At 37.3% G+C, this 16,690-nt stretch overlaps 1 protein-coding gene across 1 annotated transcript in view; it reads right to left on the bottom strand.

Annotated features, from left to right (window-relative positions):
• The window catches only part of swap70b (switching B cell complex subunit SWAP70b), a 39,953-nt gene extending 28,336 nt beyond the window's left edge, over positions 1-11,617 (bottom strand). Inside the window, exons 1-2 of the mRNA XM_061894467.1 lie at positions 11,330-11,617; positions 4,898-5,038 (exon numbers count right to left, since the gene is read on the bottom strand). Coding sequence (XP_061750451.1) covers positions 4,898-5,038; positions 11,330-11,425 — 237 coding nt within the window. The 5' untranslated portion in view covers positions 11,426-11,617. The remainder of the gene's footprint in view (positions 1-4,897; positions 5,039-11,329) is intronic.
• Positions 11,618-16,690: the final 5,073 nt, after the last annotated feature.

The raw sequence follows: 16,690 nt of genomic DNA on the forward strand, positions 1-16,690 counted from the left end.
CCCAAGGCCCTGTGAGAATGACTTTGTTTATCATTATTTATCACATTTTAGAGGCACCTAACATGCACGAAAACTCACCAGATTTTTGCAGGCGCGTCCAGTTCGGCAAAAATGTTTTTATATTTTTGGGGTCGAAATTGACATTCTAGCGCCCCCTTGAAATTTATAAAAGAAATTAGCCCCTGCCACCAGTTTTAAGTATCGTCCCAAAAATCGGCGCAGTCGTCTATCCTGACGAAACGCATGTAAAAGTCTTAAGAACCTATATTTGACAACAAACAGGAAGGTCTTGTTTGATAAAGTAAGACCTTCCTGTGAGCATGGCATGGCACCAAACTTTGGTTCGGTGGTTTGCCGCAATCTGTAACTCAGCGCCACAAATCCTGATCTCAATAACAACTGGTTCAAATTATGATGATGACACCTTCAAGTTTGAGCTGGGTCGGAACCTAGTTGTACCCATTTGCGGTTAGGGCGGGAAAAAACTGCTCCTCGCCATCAACCATCCATCCATCCATCCATTTTCTACCGCTTATTCCCTTTTGCGGTTGCGGGGAGTGCTGGCGCCTATCTCAGCTACAATCGGGCCTAAGGCGGGGTACACCCTGGACAAGTCGCCACCTCATCGCCACCTCATCGCCACCTCATCGCCATCAACCATCAAGCTGTCATTACTTGACTTTAATTGACCAGCTCTCCTTCTAAACTGATGTTAAGCTTTAAGCTCGGGCAGTGATCATGACGAGACTTAGATATTTGATTGATACTATATATTTTTTTATGTACATTGTAAATAATGTTTTGATTTTACAGTAAAAAACAAAAACTGGCATCCATCCATCCAGTCATCTTCTTCTGCTTATCCGGGGTCAGGGCTATGCCATATACATGCTACTGATTAGCATTAGCAAATTTACATTGCGATTTCAACACCTTCAAATTCAGTAATGAAAACTACAACCGAGATGCACGTTACACATGGTCATTCTTTAAGATGTCAATGAACTTCTCAATCAATCAATCGATTATCGACTTTATAACCGGAAAGCTAATAACTCAGCTGGGTCGTCTTTCCCAGCTCTGACTTCCAATTTTCAAAGTAAATGGAACGCAGCATATGAAAAGTACTGAATTTGCTACCCTTCACTGCACAAACTTCATTTAAAAGCGATAACACACGCACACACACAGGATGTGACGTAACAAACAATTGTGTTCATTTGTGGAAACGTGTGCTGCTCCACCCAAAAACGCTCAGAGATTAGTGACATTTACATGTTTTGTTTTTTTGAGTCAGCTTCCTCAAAGCACAGACGCTCCACTGAAGGCGTTTTTTTTTGGTGCTGGAAACGGACCGACGAGTCACTGGCTGCGTTTCCGTGGAGACCCCTGTTGTTGCCAGAATGAGGCCTGTCGATCTTGAGTGCAGTAAGACATGGACTTCAAAGACGGATCCTGCAGGGTCTTTCGGGAGTGCTGGTACAATTGCGCTGTGGCCAGTTGGGATCCAAGTCGGAAGACAAATGGATGAAGTGGAGGACCGTGTGAACCAGCGACAACAGTCAGATTCCCCAAATAGTGGGGCCTTAGTTCCTTGTCTCACACTTCTTTGTCAAGTCCCAGTGTGTCCCACCGTACCGCAATCTAGTTGTGGTGGTGGAGATACGTGGATGATGTCATCGTCTTAATTTGCATACATTGATGAAGAACAATATCGTGGGAGGAATAAAAAATGAGTAATCACGTAAGCTCTGACCACTCGTTAAATACAGCGAGTCATCACAATTTAACTCATGTATGGGAAGACATCTAGCTCTAATGCCATTGTTGGTTGTATGCTGTGTGTCTCCAAAACACAAGGGGGCAATGTGGGAGAGGGAGAGAATGCTACATGCTACCAGCTAACTGTTCGAAGCCAGCTGGTCAAATATTTGAATGTAATGACATTGTACATCTCTTAAGTGTTGTTGCTATCATTTGCCCAGTTCTTGTAGTTTTTAACATTTTAATTTGTTTCAGTGCTTTTGCTCTTATAGTTTCCAGCATTTTTATTTGTTTCAATGCTTTGGTTCTTGTAGTATTTAATTTTGGTTCTTGTAGTTTTTAACATTTTAATGTGTTTCAGTCCTTTAGCTCTTGTAGTTTTCAACATTTTAATGTTTCAGTGATTTGGTTATTGTAGTTTTTCATGTTTAAATGTGTTTAGGTGCTTTGCTTCTTGTAGTTTTTAACATTTGAATGTGTTTCACTGCTTTGGTTATTGAAGTTTTTAACATTTTAATGTGTTTTTATTGCTTTGGTTCTTGTAGTTTTTAATGTTTTATTGTTTTTCAGTGCTTTGCTTCTTGTAATTTGTAACATTTTAATGTATTTCAGTACTCTGGTTCTTGTGGTTTTCAATATTTTTATGTGTTTCATTGCTTTGTTTTTGTTGTGCTTAATGTTTTAATGTGTTTCAGTGCTTTGTTTCTGGTTAGTTTTTAACATTTGAATGTGTTTCAGTGCTTTGGTTCTTGTAGTTAACATTTTAACATTATTCATTGCTTGGATTCTTGTAGTTTTTAAAATTTCAATGTGTTTCAGTGCCTTGTTTTTGTAGTTTGTAATGTTTAATTGAGTTTCAGGGCTTTGTTTGTTGTAGATTTAATGTGTTGCAGTGCTTTGGTTCTTGTCGTTTTTAACATTTTAATTTGTTGCAGTGCTTTGGCTCTTGTAGTTTTTAACATTTTAATGTGTTTTAGTGCTTTGTTTTTTGTAGTTTGTAATGTTCAAATGAGTTTCAGTGCTTTGTTTTTTGTAGTTTTAATGTGTTTCAGTGTTTTGGTTCTTGTAGTTAACATTTTAATTTGTTTCAGTTTTTTGTAGTTTTAATGTGTTTGAGTGCTTTGGTTCTTGAAGTTTTTAACATTTTGATGTGTTTCACTGCTTTGTTTCCTGTAGTTTTAAGTATGTTTTTCAGTGCTCTGTTTCTGGTAGTTTTTAACATTTTAATGTGTTTCAGTGCTTTGTTTCTTGTAGTTTTAATGTGTTTGAGTGCTTTGCTTCCTGTAGTTTTTAACATTTTGATGTGTTTCACTGCTTTGGTTCTTGTAATTTTAAGTATGTGTTTCAGTGCTCTGTTTCTGGTAGTTTTTAACATTTTATTGTGTTTCAGTGCTTTGTTTTTGTAGTTTGTAATGTTTAAATGAGTTTCAGTGCTTTGTTTTTTGTAGTTTTAATGTGTTTTGAGTGCTTTGGTTCTTGTAGTTTTTAACATTTTAAATGTGTTTCAGTGCTTTGTTTTTGTAGTTGTTAATGTTTAAATGAGTTTCAGTACTTTGTGTTTTGAATGTTTAAATGTGTTTCAGTGCTTTGGTTATTGTAGTTTTAAACATTTTAATGTGTTTCAGTGCTTTGTTTTTTGTATTTTTAAATGTTTTAATTTGTTTTAGTGCTTTGGTTCTTGTAGTTTTAACGTTTGAATGTTTTTCAGGAAATACGCAGCTTTTGAGGTGTCTACACTGGAGAATAACTGCATTTACATCATCTAAAATAGTATAGCATATTTTGTTGTAAAAGTAAAATCCAAATACTACATGACTAATTAATAAAAATATAACATTGAGAGAATAGCAGTAGTAATAATAGCAAAAAAATAAAATCGAAAATAACAGGATAAAAAAAATCAATTAAATAGGCCCAAAGAGATATTTGATAATGATAATTAAGATACTAAGAAATGTAGTTTATTTGCTGTAAAGAAGGTGATTATTATTCGCTTAGCGGAGTGGCTCCACACTGTGTATAGACACACACTATTACCTCTGGCCGCTTTGAAAAGGTATTCATCCACAATCCATCGGCACATCCCTGGCAAACATTTCATGCAATCCTCTGGATTGTTCTAGAGCGTGTAAAGTAGAGACTGCATCGTCACGGTTGCTACTACCAGTGCTCGTTGTGAGCGTGGCCTGCCGCATCACATTATTATTAGGATCCAAACACTTCCTTTTTCATCACCTGCATCGTTTTTCTCACACCACAGATTGAGTTGACCTCCCGGTGTCAGGTTACTGACATCACGCGCGTACAAACATACACACACACACACACACACACACACACACACACACACACACACACACACACACACACACACACACACACACACACACACGACTTTAGAGGTCATTCATGTACACAATGTGATGCTTTGTGCGGTCATGTACCCTTACAATCATTGTGTGTCGTCATTCCTGCCCACACACACACACAAACGTACTTTTAAGTTTCCTGGTGTATCAGGGTGGGGTTTCCCAACTTTGCTGTTGCCTTATCGCTCTGTGTGTGTGTGTGTGTGTGTGTGTGTGTGTGTGTGTGTGTGTGTGTGTGTGTGTGTGTGTGTGCGCGCGGGTGATGACAACACGTCCTGAACTTACGTCACTACTTTTGCATTTCCTGCATCAAAGTGACGGTGTTCTCTCAAAGTATCTTTCAAAACCAATAAGGATCTTGTCCCAGGCGTGGAGACAACAGGCAACAACAAAAAAAATAGGAAAGGGATGGACAAGCATCGCAATGAATCAGCCGTTGTTCGATACCAGCCTGACACAGGCTGATACAAAGGCCACAACATTATGTACATTGACACAAGTTCATTATTGTCTGTGTAAATCGTACACATGTACGATGTGTCATCGCCACGGCAACCAATGTCAAGTCTAAGTCTGTAGTGTGTTGTAGTTGTTGTGTAGCTATTGTGATGTTATGTAATGTCGTGTTGTGCAGTTCAAGTGTGATGCTCATATCATAGTTGTTGTGTTAAGTGTAGCTCTTGTAATGTAGTTGTGTAGTGTAATGTAGTTGTGTGTTGTAGTAATGTAGTGTTGTGTTGCTGTTGTGTAGTGTGAGCGCACACCTTGTCCAGGATGAACTTATTGAGGTAAGGCATGTAGCCTTGATTGGAGACCGGGCCCTCGTCGTCGTCTTTAAAGTGTTCTTCCAGAGCCACCGGGTCGTGTGGGATCTTCATGACGGTACACAAGTTGTGTGACAGCACCTGCAACACGAACAGGAATTAACACTACGTCGACCAGCTAATGTGCTAGTAGGTACTGTGCAGTGGAAATGCCAGCCATGTGCTAATACCGCCTGAGAAAGTCAACTAGCCAAGTACTAGTACCACTTGAGTAAGTCAACTAGCCAAGTGCTTATATCAACTAAGTAAGTCAACTAGATAAGTACTAGTACCACCTGAGTAAGTCAACTAGCCAAGTGCTTATATCAACTGAGTAAGTCAACTAGATAAGTACTAGTACCACCTGAGTAAGTCAACTAGCCAAGTACTAGTACCACCTAAGTAAGTCAACTAGCCAAGTGCTAGTACCACGTCTGTAAGTCAACTAGCCAAGTAATAGGACCACCTCAGTAAGTCAACTAGGTAAGTGCTAGTACCACCTGAGTAAGTCAACTAGGCAAGTGCTAGTACCACTTGAGTAAGTTAACTAGCCAAGTGCTTATATCACCTGAGTGAGTCAACTAGCTAAGTACTAGTACCACTTGAGTAAGTTAACTAGCCAAGTGCTTATATCACCTGAGTGAGTCAACTAGCTAAGTACTAGTACCACTTGAGTAAGTTAACTAGCCAAGTGCTTATATCAACTGAGTAAGTCAACTAGATAAGTACTAGTACCACCTCTGTAAGTCAACTAGCCAAGTAATAGTACCACCTCAGTAAGTCAACTCACCAAGTGCTAGTACCACCTGTGTAAGTCAACTAGCTAAGTGCTAATACCACCTGAGTAAGTCAACTAGCCAAGTGCTTATATCACCTGAGTGAGTCAACTAGCTAAGTACTAGTACCACCTGAGTAAGTCAACTAGCCAAGTACTAGTACCACCTCAGTAAGTCAACTAGCCAAATGCTAGTACCACCTGAGTAAATAAACTAGCCAAGTACTAGTACCACCTGAGTAAGTCAAGTCGCCAAGTGCTAGTACCACCTAAGTAAGTCAACTAGCTAAGTGCTAGTACCACCTGAGTAAGTCAACTAGCTAAGTGCTAGTACCACCTGAGTAAGTCAACTAGCCAAGTGCTTATATCACCCGAGTAAGTCAACTAGTCAAGTGCTAGTACCACCTGAGTAAGTCAAATGCTAGTACCACCTGAGTAAGTCAACTAGCCAAGTGCTAGTACCACCTAAGTAAGTCAACTAGCCAAGTCCTAGTACCACCTGAGTAAGTCAACTAGCCAAGTCCTAGTACCACCTGAGTAAGTCAACTAGCTAAATGCTAGTACCCGCCTGAGTAAGTCAACTAGCTAAATGCTAGTACCACCTAAGTTAGTCAACTGGCCAAGTGCTAGTACCAGCTGAGTAAGTCAACTAACCAAGTCCTAATACCACCTGAGTAAGTCAACTCACCAAGTGCTACTACCACCTGAGTAAGTCAACTTGCTAAATGCTAGTACCACCTGAGTAAGTCAACTACCTAAATGCTAGTACCGCCTGAGTAAGTCAACTAGCTAAATGCTAGTACCACCTAAGTTAGTCAACTAGCCAAGTGCTAGTACCAGCTGAGTAAGTCAACTAACCAAGTCCTAATACCACCTGAGTAAGTCAACTCACCAAGTGCTACTACCACCTGAGTAAGTTAACTTGCTAAATGCTAGTACCACCTGAGTAAGTCAACTAGCTAAATGCTAGTACCGCCTGAGTAAGTCAACTAGCTAAATGCTAGTACCACCTAAGTTAGTCAACTAGCCAAGTGCTAGTACCGCCTGAGTAAGTCAACTAGCTAAATGCTAGTACCACCTAAGTTAGTCAACTAGCCAAGTGCTAGTACCAGCTGAGTAAGTCAACTAGCCAAGTGCTAGTACCACCTGCAAACGATTCGATTCGAATCGATTTTTTCCCACATCCCTAAAATATATATATATATATATATATATATATATATATACACACACACACACCTATATATATATACGTATATATGTACATATACATATACACACATATACAAATATGTAAGAGTTACGATTTCTTCTGCAACTCCTATTGATAATATATTTACAAATTCGCTAAAAAATGTAGCTCAATCAGGTATTTTTGTAACTGATATATCAGATCACTTCCCTGTATTCCATATTTTCTTGCCAAAGAAGATTGAACATGTGGGAGCAACTAACAGCCCTAAATTTAGAATTTTTAACACTAGGAATTAGTGTTGTCCCGATACCAATATTTTGGTAGCTAAATTATTTAGGTACTTGTTGATAATTTGCTAAATAAAGGGGACCACAAAAAATTGCATTATTGGCTTTATTCAAACAAAAAATCTTACGGTACATTAAACATATGTTTCTTATTGTAATTTAGTCTTTAAATAAAATAGTGAACGTACTAGAAAACTTGTCTTTTATTATCAAGTAAACAAACAAAGGCTCCTAATTTAGCAGCTGACATATGCAGGAACATATTGTGTCATTTTCCATTCTATTATTTTGTCAAAATGATTAAGGACAAGTGGTAAAAAATGAATTATTAATCTACTTGTACATTTACTGTTAGGAAGAAGATGGATGGATCTGCTTACTTTGTCTTTTAACATGTTCTATCTACACTTCTGTTGAAATTCAATAATCACTTTGTGGAGGGAGGTGTGGCCAGCGCGACTGCAGGAGTAAAAGTCACCGCCTCTGTCTCTGGTGGTGAGGACGAGCACCATCTGACAGCGAGACACAGCTGACAGGTGATTAGATTTCTCAGGTGGTACGTGTTAATCTAATCATCTGTTGTCTTTTACAGTGAGCGGCCGAGAGTAGGGTATTAGAGAGGATACGGACGTGGCTGAAAAATCCCGTTCTGCGGGAGAAAGACTTGGGAAAAATCTATGTGCATTAAAAACGTTGCTCAACTTTAGACGCCTGGCTCCTGTGAAGTGTCTGTCAGTGACTTCCATACACTTGTTTTTCTGTTGTTTTAATGATTTACATTAGTTTTGGATGATACCACAAATTTGGGTATCAATCCGATACCGTTACAGGATAGCTAGCCATGTCTTAAAGCACCTCTTCCTGAGGGCGTGTCAGTGTTCTAACTTCATCGTTATCGTTAGTTTTTAAGCCAAAAAGCTTCCGTTCTCCCTTTTCTGTCTGCACACTGTGTCTGCTTGTAAGTACTCTGTGTGTGTGCGCTGCCGAACATGATCGTCTACTCGTAAACCATTAATTACACGACGTGACGACGACGGGGGCGCCGCGGACCGGTACTTTTCAGAGGCGTTATCGTACCGAATATGATTCATTAGTATCGCGGTACTATACTAATACCGGTATATTGTACAACCCTACTAGGGGGACTGAACGGTTTTAGAGGTTGATTGGCAATATTTCCTGGGATGATGTTTATGAACATTCTGATATACAGCAAGCTTACCAGGAATTAATTAAGTATTTTTCATTGCCGCTTTCCTTTGGTAGAACCCAGGAAGAAAGTGGCGGATGGCCTTTGGAAACCCTGGTTTAGGAGAGGTCTAAAAAAAAATATAATTCTATTGTTAAAATTAATTTAAAAAATCCTCGTAAGGCCCACTCCACTAAAGTCTGCGATTTGTATAAAAATATCACAATTATTTTAATAATTTGTTAAGGATAACTAAGAAAAAGCACTTTTCCAATAAATTCAGAGTCTCATATATTTGGATGTATCCGCCCAGCCCTAGCTAACGGTCCTCTGAGGAGAGGGTTTGGGGGCCCTTGTTGCTCTGCCCCTGACCCTGATATTCACATGTACGCCACTGACGTCCAGTAATAGGAAAAACATTAAAATATCACTTTTTCGCACGCATTTGAGCAATATGAGAATTAAATAATGATAAGATGTTGCGTTCAAAGACTTCTTGACGACCATCTTGTGGCGGAAGGCCTTTGGAAACCCTGGTTTACAAAAGGTATAAAAAATAACCTATTGTTAAAAAATAAGTTGTATAAAAAATTCCTCGTAAGTCCCACTCATTAAATTCTGCGATTTATAAAAAAAAAAATCACAATTATTTTAATAATTTGTTACGGATACCTAAGAACAATTACTTTTCCAATAAATTCAGATTCTCATATTTGGATGTATCCACCCAGCTACAGCTAACGCTCCTCTGAGGAGGGGGTTTGAGGGCGGTATAGCTCGGTGTGTAGAGTGGCCGTGCCAGCAACTTGAGGGTTGCAGGTTCGATTCCCGCTTGTGCCATCCTAGTTATGGCCGTTGTGTCCTTGGGCAAGACACTTTACCCACCTGCTCCCAGTGCCACCCACACTGGTTTAAATGTAACTTAGATATTGGGTTTCACTATGTAAAGCGCTTTGAGTCACTAGAGAAAAGCGCTATATAAATATAATTCACTTCACTTCACTTGTTGCTCTGCCCCTGACCCTGACATTCACATGTACGCCACTGACGTCCAGTAATAGAAAAAACATTAAAATATCACTTTTTCGCACGCATTTGAGCAATATGAGAATTAAATAACGATTAAGATGTTGCGTTCAAAGACTTCTTGACGACCATCTTGTGGCGGAAGGCCTTTGGAAACCCTGGTTTACAAAAGGTTTAAAAAATAACCTTCTATTGTTAAAAATAAGTTGTATAAAAAATTCCTCGTAAGTCCCACTCCATTAAAGTCTGCGATTTAAATAAAAATATCACAATAATTTTAATAATTTGTTACGGATACCTAAGAAAAATAACTTTTCCAATAAATTCAGATTCTCATATTTGGATGTGTCCGCCCGGCTCTAGCTAACGGTCCTCTGAGGAGGGGGTATGGGGGCCCTTGTTGCTCTGCCCCTGACACTGATATTCACATGTACGCCACTGACGTCCAGTAATAAAAAAAACATTAAAATATCACTTTTTCGCACGCATTTGAGCAATATGAGAATTAAATAACGATTAAGATGTTGCGTTCAAAGACTTCTTGACGACCATCTTGTGGCGGAAGGCCTTTGGAAATCCTGGTTTACAAAAGGTATAAAAAATAACCTTCTATTGTTAAAAAATAAGTTGTATAAAAAATTCCCCGTAAGTCCCACTCATTAAATTCTGCGATTTATAAAAAAAAAATCACAATTATTTTAATAATTTGTTACGGATATCTAAGAACAATTACTTTTCCAATAAATTCAGATTCTCATATTTGGATGTGTCCGCCCGGCTCTAGCTAACGGTCCTCTGAGGAGGGGGTTTGGGGGCCCTTGTTGCTCTGCCCCTGACCCTGATATTCACATGTACGCCACTGACGTCCAGTAATAAAAAAAACATTAAAATATCACTTTTTCGCACGCATTTGAGCAATATGAGAATTAAATAACGATTAAGATGTTGCGTTCAAAGACTTCTTGACGACCATCTTGTGGCGGAAGGCCTTTGGAAATCCTGGTTTACAAAAGGTATAAAAAATAACCTTCTATTGTTAAAAAATAAGTTGTATAAAAAATTCCCCGTAAGTCCCACTCATTAAATTCTGCGATTTATAAAAAAAAAATCACAATTATTTTAATAATTTGTTACGGATATCTAAGAACAATTACTTTTCCAATAAATTCAGATTCTCATATTTGGATGTGTCCGCCCGGCTCTAGCTAACGGTCCTCTGAGGAGGGGGTTTGGGGGCTCTTGTTGCTCTGCCCCTGACACTGACATTCACATGTACGCCACTGACGTCCAGTAATAAAAAAAACATTAAAATATCACTTTTTCGCACGCATTTGAGCAATATGAGAATTAAATAACGATAAGATGATGACTTCAAAGACTTCTTGACGACCATCTTGTGGCGGAAGGCCTTTAGAAACCCTGGTTTACAAGAGGTCTAAAAAATAATCCTCTATTGTTAAAAATAAGTTGTATAAAAATTCCTCGTAAGTCCCACTCATTAAATTCTGCGATTTATAAAAAAAAAAAATCACAATTATTTTAATAATTTGTTACGGATACCTAAGAACAATTAATTTTCCAATAAATTCAGATTCTCATATTTGGATGTATCCGCCCAGCTCTAGCTAACGCTCCTCTGAGGAGGGGGTTTGAGGGCCCTTGTTGCTCTGCCCCTGACCCTGACATTCACATGTACGCCACTGACGTCCAGTAATAGAAAAAACATTAAAATATCACTTTTTCGCACGCATTTGAGCAATATGACAATTAAATAATGATAAGATGTTGCGTTCAAAGACTTCTTGACGACCATCTTGCCGTTGAAGACAATGGAGTGAACAGTGGAGTCCCATCATGTCGTCGTCCGTATTTTGTGTGTCAAACACGACCAAACGTGTTGTTGTTGTGTTTGTGTGTTTACCTTAAGTTGAGATTTGGACACTTTGCCGCTGTGGTCCACGTCCAAGGCGGTGAAAGCGTGCCAGATGGACTTCAACAGATCCTCGCGAGCAGACATTTTAATTTTTTAATTTTTTTTAACACCTATTTATTACTTACTCAGTTACTTTACTCGTTACTTATAAGGGACTTTAGCGACGTTAAACGCTAAAAAAATAAAATTATAATAATAACCGTCAAAGAAAGACTGTCCCTGCGTCTGTTCCTCTTCCTCACTTGTTGAGTGCTTTGGACCAGCGCAGGTCACGTGACATTCGACCCCCTCCCACACCCTCCACCCCCCCCCCCCCCCGCCGCAGCAGCACGTCACGTGACTCGATTTGTTCACGTGCCACCTGACTAACTGAGACTCACTGTTAAAAAAAATAAAAATAAGTTATTCTGTATACCAGTCAGCTGCCAGCATTTTTTAAATTGTATTTATTTACGAGCAAGCTTGTCTCGCTTTGCTCGACATTTTTAATTCTAAGAGAGACAAAACTCAAATAGAATTAAAAAAACCAAGAAAATATTTTAAAGACTTGGTCTTCACTTGTTTAAATTAATTTATTTTTTTACTTTGCTTCTTATAACTTTCAGAAAGACAATTTTAGAGAAAAAATACTACCTAAAAAAGTATTTTAGGATTTTTAAACACATATAACCTTTTACCTTTTAAATTCCTTCCTCTTCTTTCCCTGACAATTTAAATCAATGTTCAAGTAAATTTATTTTTTTTATTGTAAAGAATAATAAATACATTTTAATTTAATTCTTCATTTTAGCTTCTGTTTTTTGGACGAACAATATTTGTGAAATCTTTCTCCAACCTTATTATGATTAAAATTCAAAAAAATATTCTGTCAAATCTAGAAAATCTGTAGAATCAAATTTAATTCTTATTTCAAAGTCTTTTGAATTTCTTTTATGATTTTTGTTGTGGAAAATCTAGAAGAAATAAGTATTTGTCTTTGTTAGAAACATAGCTTGGTCCAATTTGTTACATATTCTAACAAAGTGCAGATTGGATTTTAACCTATTTAAAACATGTCATCAAATTTCTAAAATTAATTTTAATCGGGAAAAATTACTAATGATGTTCCATAAAAAAAATTAAAAACATTTTCAAAAAGATTTGAATTAGCTAGTTTTTCTCTTCTTTTTCCGGTTGAATTTTGATTTTTAAAAAGATTTTAAATTGAAGCTAAACTAACTTTCAAAATTAAATTTTAATTTTTTTCCCTGTTTTCTCTTCTTTTAAACCGTTCAATTAAGTGTTTTTTTCATAATTTATTCTCTACAAAAAACCTTCCGTAAAAGGAAAAAAAAAATGTACGACAGAATGACAGACAGAACAGAAATACCCATTTATATATATATATATATATATATGTATTATATATATATATATGTATTATATATATATATATACATATACATATATATATATATATATAGAGAGAGAGAGAGAGAGAGAGAGAGAGAGAGAGAGAGAGAGAGAGAGAGAGAGAGAGAGAGAGAGAGAGAGAGAGAGAGAGAGATTTATTAAAGGTAAATTGAGCAAATTGGCTATTTCTGGCAATTTTTTAAGTGTGTATCAAACTGGTAGCCCTTCGCATTAATCAGTACCCAAGAAGTAGCTCTTGGTTCCAAAAAGGTTGGTGACCCCTGCTGTAGGTGGACAAACATGACACAAACCTCCCTAATTGCTATAAAGCACACTGTTTGTATTAAACATGCTTCACTGATTCGAGTATTTGGCGAGCGCCGTTTTGTCCTACTAATTTTGGCGGTCTTTGAACTCACCATAGTTTGTTTACATGTACAACTTTCTCCGACTTTCTAGGACGTGTTTTATGCCACTTCTTTTTCTGTCTCATTTTGTCAACCAAACTTTTAATGTTGTGCGGGAATGCACAAAGGTGAGTTTTGTTGATGTTATTGACCTGTGTGGAATGCTAATCAGACATATTTGGTCCCTGCATGACTGCAAGCTAGTCGATGCTAGCATGCTATTTAGGCTAGCTATATGTACATATTGCATCATTATGCCTCATTTGTAGCTATATTTGAGCTAATTTTGTTTTTTTAAGTCCTCTTAATTCAATTTCTCATGACACACTATCTGTATGCAATATGGCTTTTAAATTTGTTTTGCGGCACCAGACAGATTTGTTTTTGTATTTTTGGTCCAATATGGCTCTTTCAACATTTTGGGTTGCCGACCCCTGCTGTATATTAATGTTTATTTAATTTGATTAAAGGCGTTTCCATTTTTGTCCTAGACAACCATATTTGTTTATGTCAAAAATACAAAATATGCAATATTTTCCCCAAAATGGCTAAATTACATTAAACTTTTGCCGTTGATGATGCAGCGGCCATTTTGGTAGTTTTCACCTTCAAAACCAGTAAATTAAGTCAATTTTTTTTGGTTAAAATACTAAGAATTTTGGTATTATTTTTTTTGTGAATGCTGAGGAGTCAAAGCCGAACTGAAAAGCAAACAGTTAAAACTCTGGCCAGAAAGCGTCAAGTAACAAAAATATGAGCTAAAAATAAATAAATAAGCTAACATGCTAACAGTACCATGTCAACATGTTAACAATAGCGTGCTTTAATTAAAGTTCGTATTATTGAAACACTAAAATATATGACACTGACCAGCTAAATTAGCTAAAAAAACAAACCCGCATGCTAACAGTACTATGCTAACATCCTAACAACAACGTGCTTCAAGTTAGTATTATTGAAATAGTAAAATATATGACACCCATCCATCAATCCATCCATCTACTTCCGCTTATACGAGGTCGGGTTGCGGGGGCAGCAGCCTAAGCATGGAAACACAGACTTCCCTCTCCCCAGCCACTTCATCCAGCTCCTCCCGGGGGATCCCGAGGTGTTCCCAGTCCAGCCGGGAGACATAGTCTTCCCAACGTGTCCTGGGTCTTCCCCGTGGCCTCCTACCGGTTGGACGTGACCTATACACCTCCCAACGGAGGCGTTCGGGTGGCATCTTGACCAGAAGCCCAATATATATAACACCGACCTGCTAAATTAGCTGATAAATTAGCATACTAGCAGTACTATGCTAACACTTTAACAATAACATGTTTTAAGTTAGTATTATTGAAATACTAAAATATATGACACTGACCTGCTAAATTACCTAATAAATTAGCATGCTAGCAGTACTATGCTAAAACTTTAACAATAACATGTTTAAAGTCAGTATTATTGAAATACTAAAATATATGACACTGACCTGCTAAATTAGCTAATAAATTAGCTTGCTATCAGTACTATGCTAACGCTTTAACAATCCATCCATCCATCCATTTTGTACCGCTTATTCCCATTGGGGTCGCGTGGGGCGCTGGTGCCTATCTCAGCTACAATGTGTAAAGTTAGTATTATTGAAATACTAAAACATATGACACTGACCTGCTAAATTCCATCCACCCAACCATTTTCTACCGCTTGTCCCGTTTGGGACCTGCTAAATTAGCTAATAAATTAGCATGCTAAAAGTACTATGCTAACACGCTAACAATAACATGCTTAAAGCTAGTGTTATGAAATACTAAAATATGACACTGACCTCCTTAAGTAGTTAAGAAACTAGCATGCTAACAGCACGATAATAACACGTTAACAATATGTTTAAAGTTAGTATTATTAAAATACTAAAATATGACACTGACTTGCTAAATTAGCTAGTAAACGAGCACGCTAACAGTACTATATGCTAACATGTTCTCAATAACATGCTTAAAGCTAGTGTTATTAAAATACTAAAATATGACAGACCTGCTTAATTAGCTAAAAACTAACATGCTAACAGCACAATGCTAACATGTTAACAATAACATGCTCAGTGTTATTGAAATACTAAAAGATATGACACTGACCTGCTAAATTAGCTGAGAAACTAGCATGATAACAGTACTATGCTAAATTGTTAACAATAACGTTCTTAAAGTGGTATTAAAATACTAAAATATATGACACTGACCTGCTAAATCAACAAAAAATTAGCATGAGAACCGTACTGTGCTAACATGTTAATAAGATGTTTAAAGTTAGTGTTATTGAAATACTAACATGTATGACACTGCCCTGATAAATTAGCTAGCATGCTAACAGCACTAAGCTAACACATTAATGATAACATGCTTAAAGTTAGTATTATTGAAATACTAAAATATGACACAGACCTGCTAAACTAGCTAAGAAACTAGCATGCTAACAGCACGATGCTAACATGTTAATAACATGCTCAGTGTTATTGATATACTAAAATATGACACTGACCTGCTAAATTAGCTAGCATGCTAACAGCACTAAGCTAACACATTAACGATAACATGCTTAATGTTAGTATTACTGAAATACTAAAATATGACACAGACCTACTAAATTAGCTAAGAAACTAGCATGATAACAGCACGATGCTAACATGTTAATAACATGCTTAGTGTTATTGATATACTAAAATATGACACTGACCTGCTAAATTAGCTGAGAAACGAGCCTAACAGTAGTATGTTAACATGTTAATAACATGTAGGGTTATTGAAATACTAAAATATGACACAGACCTGCTAAATTAGCTAAGAAGATGCTTAGTGTTATTGAAAAAGTAAAATATGACACAGACCTGCTAAAGTAGCTAAGAAACTAGCATAATAACAGTATTATGCTAATATGTTAACAATAATATGTTCAGTGTTATTAAAATACTAAAATATACGATACTGACCTGCTAAATTAGCTATGAAACTAGCATAACTGTACTATGTTCATAACATGCTTAAAGGCCTACTGAAATGAGATTTTCGTATTTAAACGGGGATAGCAGGTCGATTCTATGTGTCATACTTGATCATTTCGCGATATTGCCATATTTTTGCTGAAAGGATTTAGTAGAGAACATCGACGATAAAGTTCGCAAGTTTTGGTCGCTAATAAAAAAGCATAGCCTTACCGGAAGAAGCAGACGATGACGTCATCGGTGTGAGGGCTCCTCACATTCTCACATTGTTTTTAATGGGAGCCTCCAGCATCAAGAGCTATTCGGACCGAGAAAAAGACAATTTCCCCATTAATTTGAGCGAGGATTAAAGATTCGTGGATGACGATATTGATAGTGAAGGACTAGAAAAAAAAAAAAAAGTAAAAAAAAAAAAAAAAAAAAAAGGCCATTGGATTGGGAGCGATTCAGATGTTTTTAGACACATTTACTAGGATAATTCAGGGAAATCCCTCATCTTTCTATTGTGTTGCTAGTGTTTTAGTGAGTTAAGTAGTACCTGATAGTCGGAGGTGTACGTCCACGGGT

Source organism: Nerophis ophidion, linkage group LG03, assembly GCF_033978795.1.
Source record: "Nerophis ophidion isolate RoL-2023_Sa linkage group LG03, RoL_Noph_v1.0, whole genome shotgun sequence".
NCBI lineage: Eukaryota > Metazoa > Chordata > Actinopteri > Syngnathiformes > Syngnathidae > Nerophis > Nerophis ophidion.